The 17,063-nt window shown below is 50.6% G+C and overlaps 1 protein-coding gene across 1 annotated transcript in view; it reads right to left on the bottom strand.

Moving 5' to 3' along the window:
- Positions 1-2,723: 2,723 nt before the first annotated feature.
- ephb2b (eph receptor B2b) overlaps positions 2,724-17,063 on the bottom strand; it is a 119,815-nt gene continuing 105,475 nt past the window's right edge. Inside the window, exons 8-16 of the mRNA XM_084706419.1 lie at positions 16,684-16,792; positions 16,079-16,146; positions 12,869-12,991; positions 12,135-12,382; positions 7,282-7,497; positions 6,911-7,060; positions 5,387-5,580; positions 3,898-4,053; positions 2,724-2,832 (exon numbers count right to left, since the gene is read on the bottom strand). Of these exons, the coding sequence (XP_084562545.1) occupies positions 2,724-2,832; positions 3,898-4,053; positions 5,387-5,580; positions 6,911-7,060; positions 7,282-7,497; positions 12,135-12,382; positions 12,869-12,991; positions 16,079-16,146; positions 16,684-16,792 (1,373 nt within the window). The remainder of the gene's footprint in view (positions 2,833-3,897; positions 4,054-5,386; positions 5,581-6,910; positions 7,061-7,281; positions 7,498-12,134; positions 12,383-12,868; positions 12,992-16,078; positions 16,147-16,683; positions 16,793-17,063) is intronic.

Below are 17,063 nucleotides of genomic sequence, written 5' to 3'. Positions count from 1 at the left end.
AGAGAGGACAGAGAGGGGGAGCACGCAGGTGGCAGAGAGAACCGAGTATGAATTATAGACAGAGGTACTGAGAGAGAGAGAGAGAGAGAGAGAGAGAGAGAGAGAGAGAGAGAGAGAGAGAGAGAGAGAGAGAGAAGAATGAGGGGGAGAGAGAGAATTAAGAGAGGCACATAGAGAGAAAATTATGTGACAGATACAGAAATTCAGAGATGGAGAGAGATAAGAGAGAGAGAGAGAGAGAGAGAGAGAGAGAGAGAGAGAGAGAGAGAGAGAGAGAGAGAGAGAGAGAGAGAGAGAGAGAGAGAGAGAGAGAAAGACAGAGAGGGAGGGAGGGAGGGATGACAGAGATGGACATGCTGCCAGGACAGTGAGGTGACTGTGATCAGGGTATGCCCCTGCTGGGCCCCAGGCTACGTCTGTCTGTCTGCCCCCCCCCCCCTCCACAGCTGGACATCCGTGTCTGGCTCTGACTCAGCACCGAGCTCTCCTCACCGTGGCCCAGCGGGAAGGTGTAGGGGGCGGGGCTGGGACTGGGGGCTCAGCCGGGATCGTCTCATTTGGCTGGTTTTGTAAACTGTGATTCACCATCTCTGGGGGAAATGGATAGGTTAAGGGGCTTTGGATGGACTGAGTACCCCCCCTCACACACACACACACACAGCATCACCTTCACCAGCAAGACGACACGTAGCCCACAACAACACTGGCGAGAACTGACGGCTGCCCGTTGTTCAGTCAGGGCTAAGGCTGTACAGCGAACATATAATAGTCCACAAAAATGAAAAGTGGACAACTTTTATCTACAAGGTCTGGTGTGAACCAATGGGATTTTTTTCTTTCGGCTCCAAACTGTCGTGGAAGATCCAGAGATCCAACAATTTGCATTTGATAGTCTGACCTTAGTAAGGAAAACCCTCACATTGCAATAATAATAATAATAATAATAATAATAATAATATGAACACAGACTTTGTTTGTTTTGTTTCATCATTTCCAATGTACCAAAAAGAACCAGGTATATAATTAAAAAACCCTAACTTCAATTTTTCTTTTTACATTTTCAATTTTAAAAGGAACAAATCTGGAAGCAAAAAAAAAAGCTAGATGCAAGCACATTCTTATTCAGTAAAGTGTGTCAAATCCAGCCTTTTACAGAACAGTGTTCTGCTGTGTACTGTGGCAAATCAAAGCCCTCTGTGAAATCCATCATTAACTCAGCATGCTATCTCACAGCAGCTTCTCCACACTGGGAGACAACCACACACACACACACACACACACACACACACACACAGAAACACTCTCACACACACACGCCACTGAAAGCATGGAGGGAAAACGCTAAATAATGTGACAACCTAAACATTATGTGCACTCAGGTTCCTTCTATGTAAACAGCAAAGGGAAAACAACCCAACTGTCTTTTTTTTCTAAACCTCTATAGAGGAAGTTTGTTTGTTGAAGTTTATTACACTGATTCTTCAAAATTCACAACTAACATCTTTGCAAAGAAAGAAAAAAGGAAAAGATAATAATTATAACAACAAATACCCTCCCACTACTCAACCTCACGTTTAAAGTCAATCCATGAGCTCCTGAACTGAGAGGACAGTCAGACAGGGCTTGGTACCTGCGTATGGCCGGCGCATAGTGATGACATCACCCCCAAGTCAAGTGCATCTGATATGTACAGGATCATGATGAGGTACGAGGGGAAGATGGTCCATTTGGCAGGTTGTGATGTTCTCATAGAAAAAATTACTGAAAAAATCAATTTGTCCACAGTGAGAGGAAGCATGGTGCGAAAGCAAATCATCACAAATTTCACACAATTAAAGAAATGACTCGCTATGAGTTGAAAGAAAATCTGTGTCGATTTAGAGTTGAAGACATTTTGAATTTCTCTGCCCAAAGAGCTCCATTTCATGGTTTTCATTGACGTCTAATATTTGTCTCCCAAGTCAGTGCTGGGAGTGTCCGCCAGGTTTCCTCGGATCTTCGACACGATGGTTTGAGGAGACGAAACACTGTGAGATATCCTAACGGAAACATTATGGAAGATTTGGGGACCTGTTTGAAAAGGTAGGCCTCGTCTCTCCCAAAGATCCTTATATTCTTTTCTTTTTTTTTCTTCTTTTTTTCTTTTTTTGTTGCCCTTTTAAAGGGTAGCCTTATTATTCAGTGCCCCTAGCTTGCAACACCAAGCCATCTTTATATATGTATATAGATGGCTTGTGTTTTCTCAGCTTTTTTATCATAAAAAAAAAAAAAAAAAAACATCTTTACAAAATTCTCAAAACAAACAAACCAAACTTTTTCTCCAAGATCAAACTAATCGATTTGTGGAAAATGGAAGAAGAAAGATGCCGCTCATTGGTGGCCTTCCGTAATCCTGGTGTCTCATTGGGTGATGGGTCACCACGTCGACATCCTCTCCACAACCCCGCAGTGACCATCCCAAGGGTAAAGGTCATGGGGATGCCAGGGGATGGGGGTGGGCATGGGGGAGGAGAGGGGTTGGAGAGGGCACCAGGGACCAGACCGCCACACGAAAACACTTCCACTCCATCCTCCCCCCACTGCCCACCCAGAACCCTGCATCCCTCTCTCCCCCCTCTCTCTTTCCCTCTCTCTCCCTCTCTCTCTCCCCACCACTCTCCTTTTATCTATCTCCCTCCCCCGCTCTCTCTTTATCTCCCTCTCTCTCCCCTCCTCCATCAGAGTCAGACCTCCACTGACTGGATCTGGTTCATCTGGGCCCGCATCATCTGGACACTGTTGAGGATCTTCTTCTGGTGTCCGGCTAGCGTCACGCCCACCCTCAGGATGTCCCTGTGGAGGGAGACAGAGGCAGAACAGAAGTCAGAGGTCAGAGGCCGGACACAGAGACATAACAGATATCAGGGGACAGGAGACAGAAGCAGAGCAGAGGTGAGAGGCAGGTGAGAGGCAGAACAGTGGTCAGATGTCGGGAGACAAGGCCAGAACATGGGTCAGAAGTCAGAGGCTGGACAGATCGGACGCAGGAGCCAGAGGCAGGGGAGAGAGACAGCAAAGGAGTAGGTGGTAGGTGGACGAGGCAGCAGAGGTGATCAGACAGGAAAGGCAGGAAACAGAGGCAGGAGAGGTCAGAGTAAAGCTTGCGAGTCCTCCCACTTGACTCCATCTAAACCAGATGAGGTACTACAAGTAAACAAGGATGTCTCGCTGAGGCCAAAGTAAGCAGTACAAGTCAGATCAAGGCTAACTGGCAAATTCCCCATTCAGATCCAGACAAGACTGCAGGCTGTTTATATCACAATTCATCCTCAAAAACAAAGAGATTCCTGAGACTGTGCTCCTATTACCCTACCCGGTAATGGGCCTTATTGCATTACTGTAAATACTGCAACCTGCAAGGACTGCGATGACAGGCTTCTTGGAACAATGCCTGTCCTATTTGCTACACGGTGAATCTGGCTGTTGGTGACGTGTGCTTGGATAACGTCTTCCCACGCTGCACGCAATCTCCCTACACATCCACGTCCCCGGTCATCTCTGATTGCTCCGGTCCTGCTCTAGGTCCTGTCTCTCTGTGGGCTCCAGGGAGCTAAAGCTAAAGCTAGTAGGCAACACATAGAAGAACAGTGCTGGGAGGTGGCCGTGCAGCCCAAACTAAAACTCTTCTGCCCAAGGTAGTACTTCAAACATTTCTCACACAGCATCCCTAGTTTATAGTAACGTACCATATACCTAGAATTATATACTTAGAACTACAAGTACCTGGTACCATTTACTGTACCTGGTACCTAGTGTTATTCTACCATGTACTGTACCTACCATGTACTGTACAATCAAGTTATACAACTCCATGACCTGCATAACCAAGCCCTTGGAGTTCTGTGATTGGCCACTTACTCCATAGTCATCTGGGAGACCAGGTCGAAGGTGGAAAAGTCTGCGTTGGCGAAGTTGTCTTTGTACTGGCCCATCTTGATGGCGTCCAGCCACTCGTCCACCGTGCTGAAAGAGGAGAAATCTGGGACACTGCGGTCCAGCAGAGGCAGATGGATCCTACAGAGGACAAGAGAGAGAGAGAGAGAGAGAGAGAGAGAGAGAGAGAGAGAGAGAGAGAGAGAGAGAGAGAGAGAGAGAGAGAGAGAGAGAGAGAGAGAGAGAGAGAGAGAGAGAGAGAGAGAGAGAGAGGAGGGAGGGAGGGAGGGAGGGAGGGAGGGAGGGAGAGGGAGGGAGGGAGGGAGGGAGGGAGGGAGGGAGGGAGGGAGGGAGGGAGGGAGGGAGGGAGGGAGGGAGGGAGGGAGGGAGGGAGGGAGGGAGGGAGGGAGGGAGGGAGGGGAGAAGAGAATGAGAGAGGGAGTGAGGTAAGAGAGAAAGGGAAGGAAAAAGAGAGAGGAGGGAAAAGAGAGGGAAGAAGAGAGAGGTTTGAAAGAGAGAGAGAGGGGAGAGAAAGGGAGAAAGACAGAGAAACAAAGAGGAGCAGAAAGAAGAGAGAGGGTGAAAAGAGAGGGTAGGAGGGAAAGAAAAAGAGAGGAATCAAATCGCTGAATAGCTCTGCAGACACGCTTTCCTAATTGTTAGGTGAAAGACTGTGACACATCTCTCTCTCCCTCTCTGGTGGCGCTGAGGGGAGACAATATACAGGCTAATACCGAGGGTTTCTAATATTCCACAAATCCTATTCTTTATAGGCCAGGAGAAAATAGTTTTGACCTTATTCACGCACAGACATTTTCCAAATTGATTTGTCGGAAAGGGCTCTTTCCAAATGAAGTGATAGGCTTTGAGGAGATGGAATGTGTTCAAAGTCTATGGAAAATCAGTTCCTGTGCCCCACACACAACTTTAAACTGCCGCCGGGCACGGCATTTAGAAATCTAAGTCTAGACTCACACAGGAAACTGACACCCAGAACATGGACTGTACAGGACTTCAAAATGTGTTGTTTTGAAAGTATGCAACTGCTTCAGATAATTCTGTGCCTACAGCGATATGAGAACGACTGGTTTTGTCGAACCCAAAGTCTTTCATTCACATAACCGCTCGGCGCCAAAAGAAACAAGAGACTGAATGTTTGGTGAAAACCAGCTTGGCCACGAATGGCACCACGGCACCACAGAGACACAAATGTAGTTTTCCACCGTTGAGGGCGAATCAGATGCATATGATTCTTTTTGGATTATATCGATGACAGCAAGAGATGGCCTGAAGACACACACATACACACATACACACACACAAAAGACAAACTAATCTTAAACAGACTAACAACAACTCTGTCTCTCTCTCTCTCTCTCTCTCTCTCTCTCTCTCTCTCTCTCTCTCTCTCTCTCTCTCTCTCTCTCTCTCTCTCCCTCCCTCCCTCCCTCCCTCCCCATCTTTCTCCACTCACCCTGACGACAGTGGAGTCATGGCCTTCAGGCTGTTGGGGTTGCGTATCATCTTGTCCAGGTTGTTGACAATCTGGCTGAACTTGGGCCTGTTGTTGCGGTCCTTCTGCCAGCAGTCTAGCATGAGCTGGTGCAGGGCGCTGGGGCAGTCCATGGGTGGGGGCAGCCGGTAGTCCTGCTCAATGGCGTTGATCACCTGCAGGGGGAGACAAAGATCTCTAAGGGCTCCTATGAGGCTCTACAGGGGGATGAGGTGGTGGAGGAGGAGGCGAAGGAGGAAGAGGTGGAGGAGGGAGAGGTGGAGGAGGAGGAGGATGAGAAGGAGGAAGAGGTGGAGGAGGAGGTGGAGGAGGGAGAGGTGGATGAGGAGGAGGAGAAGGAGGGAGAGGTGGAGGAGGGAGAGGTGGATGAGGAGGAGGAGGAGAAGGAGGGAGAGGTGGAGGAGGGAGAGGTGGATGAGGAGGAGGAGAAGGAGGGAGAGGTGGAGGAGGGAGAGGGTGGATGAGGAGAAATTAGGGGAGGACAAGAAAGAGGAGGCGGATGAGGAGGAGAGAGAGAAGGAATAGAAGGAGGAAAAAGAGTAGGAAAAGGGAGGGAGAGGAGAAGGACGATGACGAGGACAAGTAGGAGGAGAAAGAGGTGGAGGACAAGACAGAGAGTACAATCCCATTGGAAAGGATCCTCTCAGAGTAGAAGCAATGATATTTGTAGGTGACAGGGGACATCTAACCATGTGTGTGTGTGTGTGTGTGTATGTTTGGCAGAGGGGGGGATGCATAACCAATGCTCCATAACGACCTAGAGGAGGGACCTGAGGAAGACCCATAATCCCTTGCTCATTACGGCAGCCATTCCAGAGCTACGTTGAGGCCTGATTTAATGAGAGCCAGGGAAGCCCCAGTGGGTCTTCAGCTCCTTCAGGAGCTGCAGCAGTAATAAGATAACAGCTGAGGCCCTCACTACCTCTTAGCACATTAGCGTTCACACGTTCAATTTGAAACTATTTTCATTATCTCTCCTCATGATTTGGTCTCTCTCTCTCCTGCTCTCTCTCGTTTTCTCATGTTTCTCTCCGTCTCTCCCTCTTTCTTTCTCTCTTTCTTCCTGCCTCCATCCCCCTCTCTTTTTCTGTCTTTCTCCATCCCTTTTGCTCTTTCTTTCTCTTTATCTCCCCCCATTCTCTCTCTCCCTTTCTCCCTATCTCTCTCTCTCACTAATGATAGTGATGACTTCCCTGTGGTAAAGTGGGAGGGCTCACACACCCCACATCAAACCAGCCTGAAAACCCCTGCTCTCCAGTCTGGGGACCAGAACCACAGTGACTGAACGGACCTCTAAGGACCTGACTGGAGATAATGAAATTCAGAGGGAAGCTCCCAGCGCTGTCTGTAATGAGCCAGTGTTTCTACGGAGATCATCTGAGGTGTTTGGGATTAGTAGGGAGGTGAGAAATGGGGGTTGGGAGGGTGGCAGAGGTCAGGGCGAATGAGAAACACAGCACAGGGTCGGCGAGCGGAGGTACGTACGTCCTGATTGGTCATGTCCCAGTAAGGTCTCTCCCCATAGGACATGACCTCCCACATGACGATGCCGTAGCTCCACACGTCGCTGGCCGACGTAAACTTCCTGTACTGGATGGCTTCAGGCGCCGTCCACCGGATCGGAATCTTCCCTCCCTGGCAACACAGAGACGACAGCTTGAGACAGGGGGGGGGGAGGAGGGGTGGGAGGGGGAGGAGAGGGAGGAGGTGGAGGAGGAAGAGGTGGAGGAGAGGGGCAACCTGAGGTGTCCTGGCCAGACAGAAAGAGAGAGCATTCACAAACACAGCAGAACAGAGAGAGGAACACAGAGGGGCACTCTGCCTCAGCAGTGCGTCCACAGGGCGTAGGGGCTCACCAGGGCGCTGGTGTAGGTGGGGTCAGAGGTGTCGTCCTCCAGGAAGCGGGACAGGCCAAAGTCGGACACCTTGCACACCAGGTTGCTGTTGACCAGGATGTTGCGTGCTGCCAGGTCGCGGTGGACGTAGTTCATGTCGGCGAGGTACTTCATGCCCGAGGCGATGCCACGCAGCATGCCCACCAGCTGGATCACCGTGAACTGGCCGTCGTTTTGCTGAAAAAAAAAAAAAAAACGTTGATGTATTAGAGTACAGTATGGTGAGGTACTTCCTGTTATTACTAGCCGTTGTGTTGCCCAAAAACGTAAAAATGATTGAACAGAGTACAGAACAGTGTAGGGTGCTTCCTGCAATGACTTGTAGTCCAGTTAGAGTCTAGTCAATGCATACATGGATATCAAAATGCACATTAACTGTCTTGTATTTGGGGTCACTATGGGACTTGAACTCCTTAAACATTGCCTGGTTAGTTTAAGCTGGCTGGCTGGGTGGCTGGATAACTGGCAGGCTGCAGCTGTTACTGTATATGTGTGTGTGTGTGTGTGTGTGTGTGTGTGTGTGTGTGTGTCTGGACGGGGGGAGTTTACCCCGTACTCAGGGAGTGTCTGGCGCCCATGTGCAGCTGTGCCTCCAACTGTGCACACCTGCACACACCCCCACCTCTCTCTCTCTCTCTCTCTCTCTCTCTCTCTCTCTCTCTCTCTCTCTCTCTCTCTCTCTCTCTCTCTCTCCCTCCCTCCCTCTCTCTCTCTCTATATCTCTCTCTCTCTCTCTCTCTCTCTCTCACTCACTCACTCACTCACTCACAGTCACTCCCTCACACACTTACAGAGCCTGTGAAGGGTTAAAACAGCCTGTGAAGAACAAAGTCCAGGCCCAGCCTCCCCCTTTCCTCCAGCACCCTCCTCTGCCCTAGCCTCCCTCTCTTCTCCCAGCCTCCTCCTCCTGCCCGCCTTCTCTCCCAGCCTCCTCCTTCTCCTCCTCCCCCAGCCTCCCCCACCTCATTACCCCAGTGTACACTTCTGCTCACGTCCGGCCGCTCCACCTCATCCACCATAGCAATTAAACCTCATCCATTATTCATGAGGCCACAGCCAACCACGCGCTCACCAGCTCACAGCTCTTCCTAATCCAGACGCAGTGTTTGGATATACGTTAATTGGAAAGATCCTTTGATCAAAGTCATTTGAAATGGGGAATGGAGAGAAGGCAAGACAGACGGAGGAGGGGGATGAAGACATGTCCCCCAAGAGTCTGCTAAAAGAGCACATTACCAACACACACTCTCTCTCTCTCTCTCTCTCTCTCTCTCTCTCTCTCTCACTCTCTCTCTCTCTCTCTCTCTCTCTCTCTCTCTCTCTCTCTCTCTCTCTCTCTCTCTCTCTCTCTCTCTCTCTCTCTCTCTCTCTCTCTCTCTCTCTCTCTCTCTCTCTCTCTCTCTCTCTCTCTCTCTTTCTCTCCAGCCAGTAGCATCGGGTAGAGTAGCAGTGTGGAGCCAGTCTCAGTTGGAGTCTCCAGTCTAAAATAGTTGTAAGGTAGATGTCGTTACTGACCCCACGCTAACCTCAGCCTTCTTTGTCAAAGGAAACACTCTGCAGCCCCTAACCTCTAACTCCAGCTTTTAAATGTGCAGCCTCCAACTGCAGCCTCTAACTCGACTGCAACTTCTAACTCCTCAGGCTGCAAATCTGCAGCCTCTCTCCTGTCATTCAACACAGTTGTCAGCTGTCACGGTGAGGGGGCTCAACAGAGCACTGTTGTTTTGAATACGATTAAAAAGACACACACACACACACACACACATCTCCTCATCTTAGTATTATACAAACACTCACAAAAAAACATACACATACAGATACACAAAGTCTCCACCCTATCAAATGTAAGACAGGGTTGGCACATAGCATCTTTAAAGCGGATTACAAACAGAAAGTTGATGTTTTTTTAACCCCGAGCATCCGTCATCCAGCATGGTGAAGACATTATCCTTCCACGGCTCCTCTCTCACAGAAGACAGAGCGAATCCATCTCTGGCTCACTCATCCTAACCAGTCAGCCGTACAGCACTGAAGCTGAAGCGATGTTTGATATGTCTCTCGCCGTCTCCCTGAGCACAGTGGGACGCGTGCTCCAGTCAGACGGAGACAGCAGTGGGGAAGGGGTGGGGGGCCCAAGGCTGGAGTGTGTGTATGTGTGTGTGTGGGTGTTTGTGTGTGTGGCGGGGGCATATCCAGAACAGGGAGCCAGACAGCGGCACACATCAGACGAGGGCGGACGGCACACACAGGAAGTGAGGCTGAGGGAGACAGGTGTGGTGACGCGACGCAGACAGGAAGTGAGGCTGAGGGAGACAGGTGTGGTGACGCGACGCAGACAGGAAGTGAGGCTGAGGAAGACAGGTGTGGTGACGCGACGCAGACAGGAAGTGAGGCTGAGGGAGACAGGTGTGGTGACGCGACGCAGACAGGAAGTGAGGCTGAGGAAGACAGGTGTGGTGACGCGACGCAGACAGGAAGTGAGGCTGAGGGAGACAGGTGTGGTGACGCGACGCAGACAGGAAGTGAGGCTGAGGAAGACAGGTGTGGTGACGCGACGCAGACAGGTAGTGAGGCTGAGGGAGACAGGTGTGGTGACGCGACGCAGACAGGTAGTGAGGCTGAGGAAGACAGGTGTGGTGACGCGACACAGACAGGTAGTGAGGCTGAGGGAGACAGGTGTGGTGACGCGACGCAGACAGGAAGTGAGGCTGAGGGAGACAGGTGTGGTGACGCGACACAGACAGGAAGTGAGGCTGAGGGGGACAGGTGTTGTGACGCAACGCAGACAGGAAGTGAGGCTGAGGGAGACAGGTGTGGTGAAGCGACGCAGACAGGAAGTGAGGCTGAGGGAGACAGGTGTGGTGACGCGACGCAGACAGGAAGTGAAGCTGAGGGAGACAGGTGTGGTGACGCGACACAGACAGGAAGTGAGGCTGAGGGAGACAGGTGTGGTGACGCGACACAGACAGGAAGTGAGGCTGAGGGAGACAGGTGTGCTGACGCGACGCAGACAGGATCTGAGGCTGAGGGAGACAGGTGTGTCTCCGGAGCACGAACCAAACACACAAGCAGGATGTCAGGCTCCAGGCCGAGGGAGAGGAGCCACACATCCGAGTACGACGGCCCAGATCGAGACGATGACGCGTTCTGACGTCCGCGGATATCGTAAACATCTCCCTCGTCGCAGCTTTGCAGCACAGAGTCTAATGAGAGAGACGTTATTTTGATGTTCCCCTGGATCAGACGTTCGCAATTTACGCAAATCTGCCGTTGTACCCTGCTTGCCTCGGAAAGAATATGAGACCATTTAGAGGAGATGAAAGCGGCGTGGACGGACAGGAATGGAGAAACAAGCTCCTATTGGACAGATAGGCCTGGAGAAACAAGCTCCTATTGGACAGATAGGCGTGGAGAAACAAGCTCCTATTGGACAGATAGGCGTGGAGAAACAAGCTCCTATTGGACAGATAGGCGTGGAGAAACAAGCTCCTATTGGACGGACGCGCCTCATACCGGCGGCCCCGCGACACCGTGTGCCTCTTGTCTCATTGGATGACTTCATCCTTAAACATCCGACACGCCCTTCAACCGAAACCAAGGCTTAATAATATGCAAGTGGCAGGAATTCAGATCAGTGAGGTCCAGAATCCCTAGAATGTTGTGCTGCATACATATTTCCGCTGCACACGTGCTCAGTCGGAACAGGGGAATACGCACAAAGCGAAGAGTACCTATAAGCGCTGTAAAGTCTGCGTGATGATTCATAATAATCATGAGACGAGCGGGTAGGATACAGGGGGGGGGAGGGACAGCCAAAGGCTAACTGACCTCTCTGGGAGCCATCAGAGCTATTACCCAGACTCCCTATCACAGACTCCCTAGAAAAGACTCCCTATCACAGGCAGTTTAACTGCTCTCAGTCCTCGCTATGGAGAGAGGATGGGGGGGGGGGGGGGGTGGGATCACTGTACGACGGTCTGCCAGCAAGCGTGGCAGCAGAGCTTGAGTCGATAATTGGAGTGGGCAGCCTCAATGCGAGCATAAATACTGCTGGCTGATTGACTGGGGGGTTCTGGGGTGGAGGGGATGGGGTGTAGGTGGGGGAGGGAGTGGGGGGGAGGGGAAAGGAGGATGAGGGGGAGGGGAGGATGGAGGGGTTAGATGGATGGCATGCCGAGGTAAGAGGGTAGACCGCACTCACACATGAGTGACGTTCTGTTCTTTTTTACACATCTGAAGTTTGTACTGAACGATTGTATGTGTGTTGGTGTGTGTGTGTGAATGCGTGCGTATGTGCGTATGTACGTGTCAGTGGAAGTTTAACCGTCTCCTTGTGTTTGCATTAGAGTTAATATCAGTCTCAAGTCAGACACAATTCAAACACATAATAACTAACTGTCTGGCTCTAAGGAAGTCACACCCACTACTGAGTGTGGCTGTGCAAACATCTATCTTTGTTTGCCATAGTTAACCAATAATACAGATGTCTCCCGCCTTCACATACACACACACACACACACAGATGTATGGCAACACACAAGCACACACATACAATGATGAACACAAACAGGGATGTGTACAGCTCAGTGGTAAAGCATTTGACTGCAGATGAAGATTGTTGGTTCGAATTTCCCCCATGTCCGTCGCTTTGGATAAAAGAGTCTGCTAAAAGAGCACATTACCAACACACTCTCTCTCTCTCCCCCCCCCCCCTCTCTCTCTCTCTCTCTCTCTCTCTCCCCCCCCCCCCTCTCTCTCTCTCTCTCTCTCTCTCTCTCTCTCTCTCCCCCTCTCTCTCTCTCTCTCTCTCTCACCCTCAGGAAGGAGTCGAGCGAGCCGTTCTCCATAAACTCGGTGATGATCATGACGGGGCTGCTCTTGGTGACCACGCCCTCCAGGTGGATCACGTTGGGGTGGTCGAACTGGCCCATGATTGAAGCCTCGGACAGGAAGTCCCGCCTCTGTTTCTCTGTGTAGCCTGACTTGAGTGTCTTGATGGCCACAAACATCTCCCTCTTCCCTGGCATCTTCAGGTTCCCGCTGCACACCTCTCCAAACTCCCCTGCAGCACACAACACTGAGGTCAACTGGGAACACACTCCAGATTACATTTAGTACACCTACTCCTGAATTACAGTTAGTAAACTACTCCTAGATTACAACTGGGAACATACTTCAGGATTTCAGTTACTATAGTAACCTACTTCTGGATTAGAGTTGCTGTAATAACCTACTCCAGGAATTTAGTTACTATAGTAACCTACTCCAAGATTTCAGTTACTGTGCTAACATACACCAAGTTTAGAGTTAGTAACGTATAAGTATAGTTACTTATGAAGACAGATAAAAAAAATCACAAAATCATGTAACCGTCATTTTGTGTATCAGTGAAGTATAACAAGATGATAGGCATACAACCGAAAGTCCCATATCTGAGACAGCTTATTCATTTACACTGCATGATTATTGCTCTAAATCCCATTCATTTTGAATGCTGTCTTTGCTCTCCTGGATGGAAGTGATTCTCTGCATCCTCCGGAATGTTTACCTGCACCGATGACCTGCTCGATCTTGACGCAGGAGATGTCAATCTCCTTGGCGAACTCCCTCACCGCCTCGTTAGGGTCCTCATACGTAAACGGATCAATATATATCTTCATTCCTGGAGTCACTTGGAAGAAGAAGAAGACGCTATAATTTTTACGCACACACACGCTCACACACCCACACGCACATCCACACGCACATCCACACGCACACCCACCCACACGCACATCCACACGCACATCCACACGCACACCCACCCACACGCACATCCACACACGCACATCCACACGCACACACGCACACCCACCCACACGCACATCCACACGCACACACGCACACCCACCCACACGCAAACTCCAACACTCACACTGTAATAGGCACGCACACTCCAACACAGACACACACGCGACGTTCCGACACAAAGTCCAACACACACATACACCCAAACTCCAACACACACACGTTCCCAACACACACACACACACTCCACCACTCAGGTGTTGATGACGGAGGGAGGGGTGGGGCAGTGCACACAGGAAGGGGGCAGGTGAGACCACAGCCGGGTGACGAGGCACAGTGAGAACCCTTCCTCTCCTGGAGGGGAGGCTGCTTCCTGTGAGTATCTCTTCCAGAGTGACATAGAGGACTGTTACTAAGACCCAGAGGAGACGGCCAGACAGGCTCAGTATCGCTGTCCTCCTCTTCGCTCCAGGTAATAAATTGGCTCTGCTAAGCCCTGATGCTAGGTAAATGGGCTTAAGGTGGCCTTTAAGTGTTGAGGGACTTAAATGTCCCCGGTTTCAAATCCGATTATTCCTCTTCCACATCTGGCCCAGGGCTGTTTAATGGATACTGTGCTCATGAACAGGCTGTGCAAGGAGCTGGGGAAACTAGTGGACTGGAGCTGACAAACCTGGCAGGCTCACAGTAACATATGGAGGAGCTCAGCCAAGCACCCCTATCTCTACCCAAATGATGGAGCAATCCAAAGACCACCCACTATTGGATGGCACCCACCACTATCTCACACAGGGGTGGACAGGACACACACATTGTGACATGTGTGAATACGGAGAACAGGCGCCCATGTGCACACACACACACACTCTGACACACAAGTTTGTTTTACAATCCTAGTGAGGACCAACGATTCACTCCCATTCAACCCCTGACTCTAATCTTAACCCTTAAAGTAAAACAAATAAAATAAAAAAATTCTTACCCTTACACTAACTCTAACTCTAACCATAACCCCCAGAAAACACCTAGAAATAAGACTTGACGTTGTGGTGCTCACGAACATTTCTGCACAATGTCATTTTACCTTAATTGGCTTCTCGGCCCCAACAAGGGTAAATTAAACAAGACCACACTTCTCTCTCTTTCTCTCTCTCTCTCTCTGTCTCTCTCTCTCTCTCTCTCTGTCTCTCTCTCTCTCTCTTTCTCACACACACACACACACGATGGAAACCTCCTAATTGCTGTGAAACGGGCTAATCTTCTGGGTGAAATACTGTTGATGGAAATTATTCCAGTAAATACACAGTTTGCTGTAATCTGATTGGACAGATTACAAGAGGGAAAGCTGTCTCAGTTGCAGTTGGGGAAAAAAGGTAAACAGGGAGCGAAATACAGTAAATAAATAAATTGAGAAAAAAATCCCTGGCAGTACATTTACTATGTATATAATGAACACAAACTGGGATGGGTATATCTCAGTGCTAAAGCATTTGACTGCAGATGAAGATTGTTGGTTCAAATGATTTAAGACGAACAGTGTCAGTGAGCAGAGAACGATAAACCTATAATCTCTAAAAACGAGCGCGAGCCAACTACTTTAAATGATCCGTTGCTGCGTCCTGGAGGTTTATTCAACTGCTCTGGTCTACATATTACAGTCCACGCCAAGCTTCCTTGGACGGCAACACAGTCATTCATAATTCCTTCAGGGTCCTCCCCTTCGAGTTCTCAACACAGCTAAAGGACTTGTTCAACATTAGCATGTTAATGGCATTAACAGGGAGGGAGAGTCAGAAGCCGTTTCCACAACAATGGAATTAGCTGACTGTAAAATGAGGCAATGCACTGAACACTCTGCTGAACACAGGCTATGATGGGGAAATACAGGCATACAGAGGGTACTACTGGGGAGAAACAAGGGGAGGGAGGGGGGAGAGGGAGGGTATGTGGAAGGGAAAGAGGGAGAGATGGAGGGAGGGATGTAGAGAGAAAGGGGGGGGGGAGGGAGGGAGGAGGATGGAGGACAGAAGGGAGGGAGGGAATGAGGGAGGGAAGGAGGGAGAGGGGAAGGAAGGAAGGAAGGAAGGAAGGAAGGAAGGAAGGAAGGAAGGAAGGAAGGAAGGAAGGAAGGAAGGAAGGAAGGAAGGAAGGAGAAAAGAAGAAGGAAGAAGAAAATAGGAAGGAAGGAGAAAAGAGGGAGGGGTTGAAGGGAGGGAGAGAGGGAGGGAGCAAGGGGAGGGAGAAAGGGAGGGGGGAAGTGGAGGGGGTGGAAGGAGGGAGGCAGTCCTGGTAGGCTGGGTGAGAGCCAAGGACACAGAGTGGCATGGAGATGAAGGTGGTAGCCATGGAGACAGGTGTGTGAGTGAGAGGAAGCGTTGGGTTGAATACTAGCCATGTCTGTGTGAGGCTGTCACCATGGAGACAGGTGTGTGTGGTGGGGGTGGTATGGGCGAGGGAGAGGCTGGGGGTAGAGAGAAAGAGAGAGAGAAAGGGAGGGAAAGAGAGAAAGAGGGAGACAAAGACAGAGAGGGAAAGAGGCTTGGAGAAATAGATGGAGGGAGAGAGAGAGAGAGAGAGAGAGAGAGATAAGGGATTGATGAGGGAAGGCTAGGTGTGTGTACTCACTATGGCTGCTGGTGTTGATGGAGGGGGAAGGAGGTAAGGGAGAGGGGGGTAGGAAGGTAGGGAGGGAGGTAAATGAGGGAGGCCTAGGTGTATGCACTCACTGTAGAGAGTACCGCTGCTAGTGTCGATGGAGAGGGAGGTGGGGGGTGGGAGGGGGGAGGTGAGGTGAGGGGGTGAGGGAGGTGAGGGGGGAGGGAGGGAGGTAAGGGGGGAGGGAGGTGAGGGGGGGAGGGCTTGTTGTGTGTACTCACTGTGGCTGCTAGTGTCGATGGAGAGCAAGGTGAGGGGGGGAGGGAGGTAAGGGGGGAGGGAGGTGAGGGGGGTAGGGCTAGGTTTGTGTACTCACTGTGGCCGCTGGTATAGTGCTGCAGCTTGTCCGTGTACTCCGAGTCGGCCCTGTCGAAGCCACGCCTCCTGGGAAGAAAGACAAAGAGCTATAGCTCTGGCCAGGAGGAGGGAGGGGGACAAGCACCAGACCCAGCACCCCTTGCCATGGACACACACACACACACATATATATACAGAAATACACACAAGCACAGACATGCACATAGGCACAGACACACATATATCTAGACACACACACACACACACACATACCAAGACACGCCTCGACACACACACACACAAACACATACACCCACATACAGCTCCCCAGCCACCTAATGACCCACAACTACAGAAAGCCAGACTATAAACCGTACCTTTAACAAGCCACAGGATATTGTAAAAATACACTAATGAAGTAGGGTAGAAACAACAATCACTTAAGCGGATAAGTGTCTACATAAGCTGGCTGGCCGGCAGGCTGGCTGGCTGACTGTATGGCTGGATAGCTAGCTGGCTGGCTAGCTGACTGGCATACAGACAATGTCTGATTGGCTGTGTGGGCGTGGTGCTGGCAGGCAGGGTGCTGTGATTGGCTGTGGTCATGGAGCAGGACAGACTGACCGGTTGCAGACGATGATGATGACCACCACGGCAATGAGGAAGACCAGGCCGGCCGCCGCAGAGCCTATGATGAGTGGAAGCTTCTCCTGGATACTGGTGTTGTACTCCTCTGTGGACACACACACAAGCACACACACACACGCACACACACACACACACACACAGGCACAGACATACACACACATATACCATTCAGACACAAACACAAGCGCACACACACACACACACTGAGTTAGTCTCCGCCTACAGAAACATATGGGCAGGCAGAGAGCCGGTGCATATGGAGGGAGCAGGGGGTGACAGACACACAGACACACAGACAGACGGCTGGGGGCACCAATGGGCATCCTGCCTGGCTGGCAGTGGGGACGTCCCTCCGC

This window comes from Hypomesus nipponensis, chromosome 9 (assembly GCF_054491055.1).
Source record: "Hypomesus nipponensis isolate SF chromosome 9, ASM5449105v1, whole genome shotgun sequence".
NCBI classification, from domain to species: domain Eukaryota; kingdom Metazoa; phylum Chordata; class Actinopteri; order Osmeriformes; family Osmeridae; genus Hypomesus; species Hypomesus nipponensis.
The sequence above is the reverse complement of the archived record's forward strand: the minus strand, read 5'-3'. Positions and strand labels throughout refer to the sequence as shown.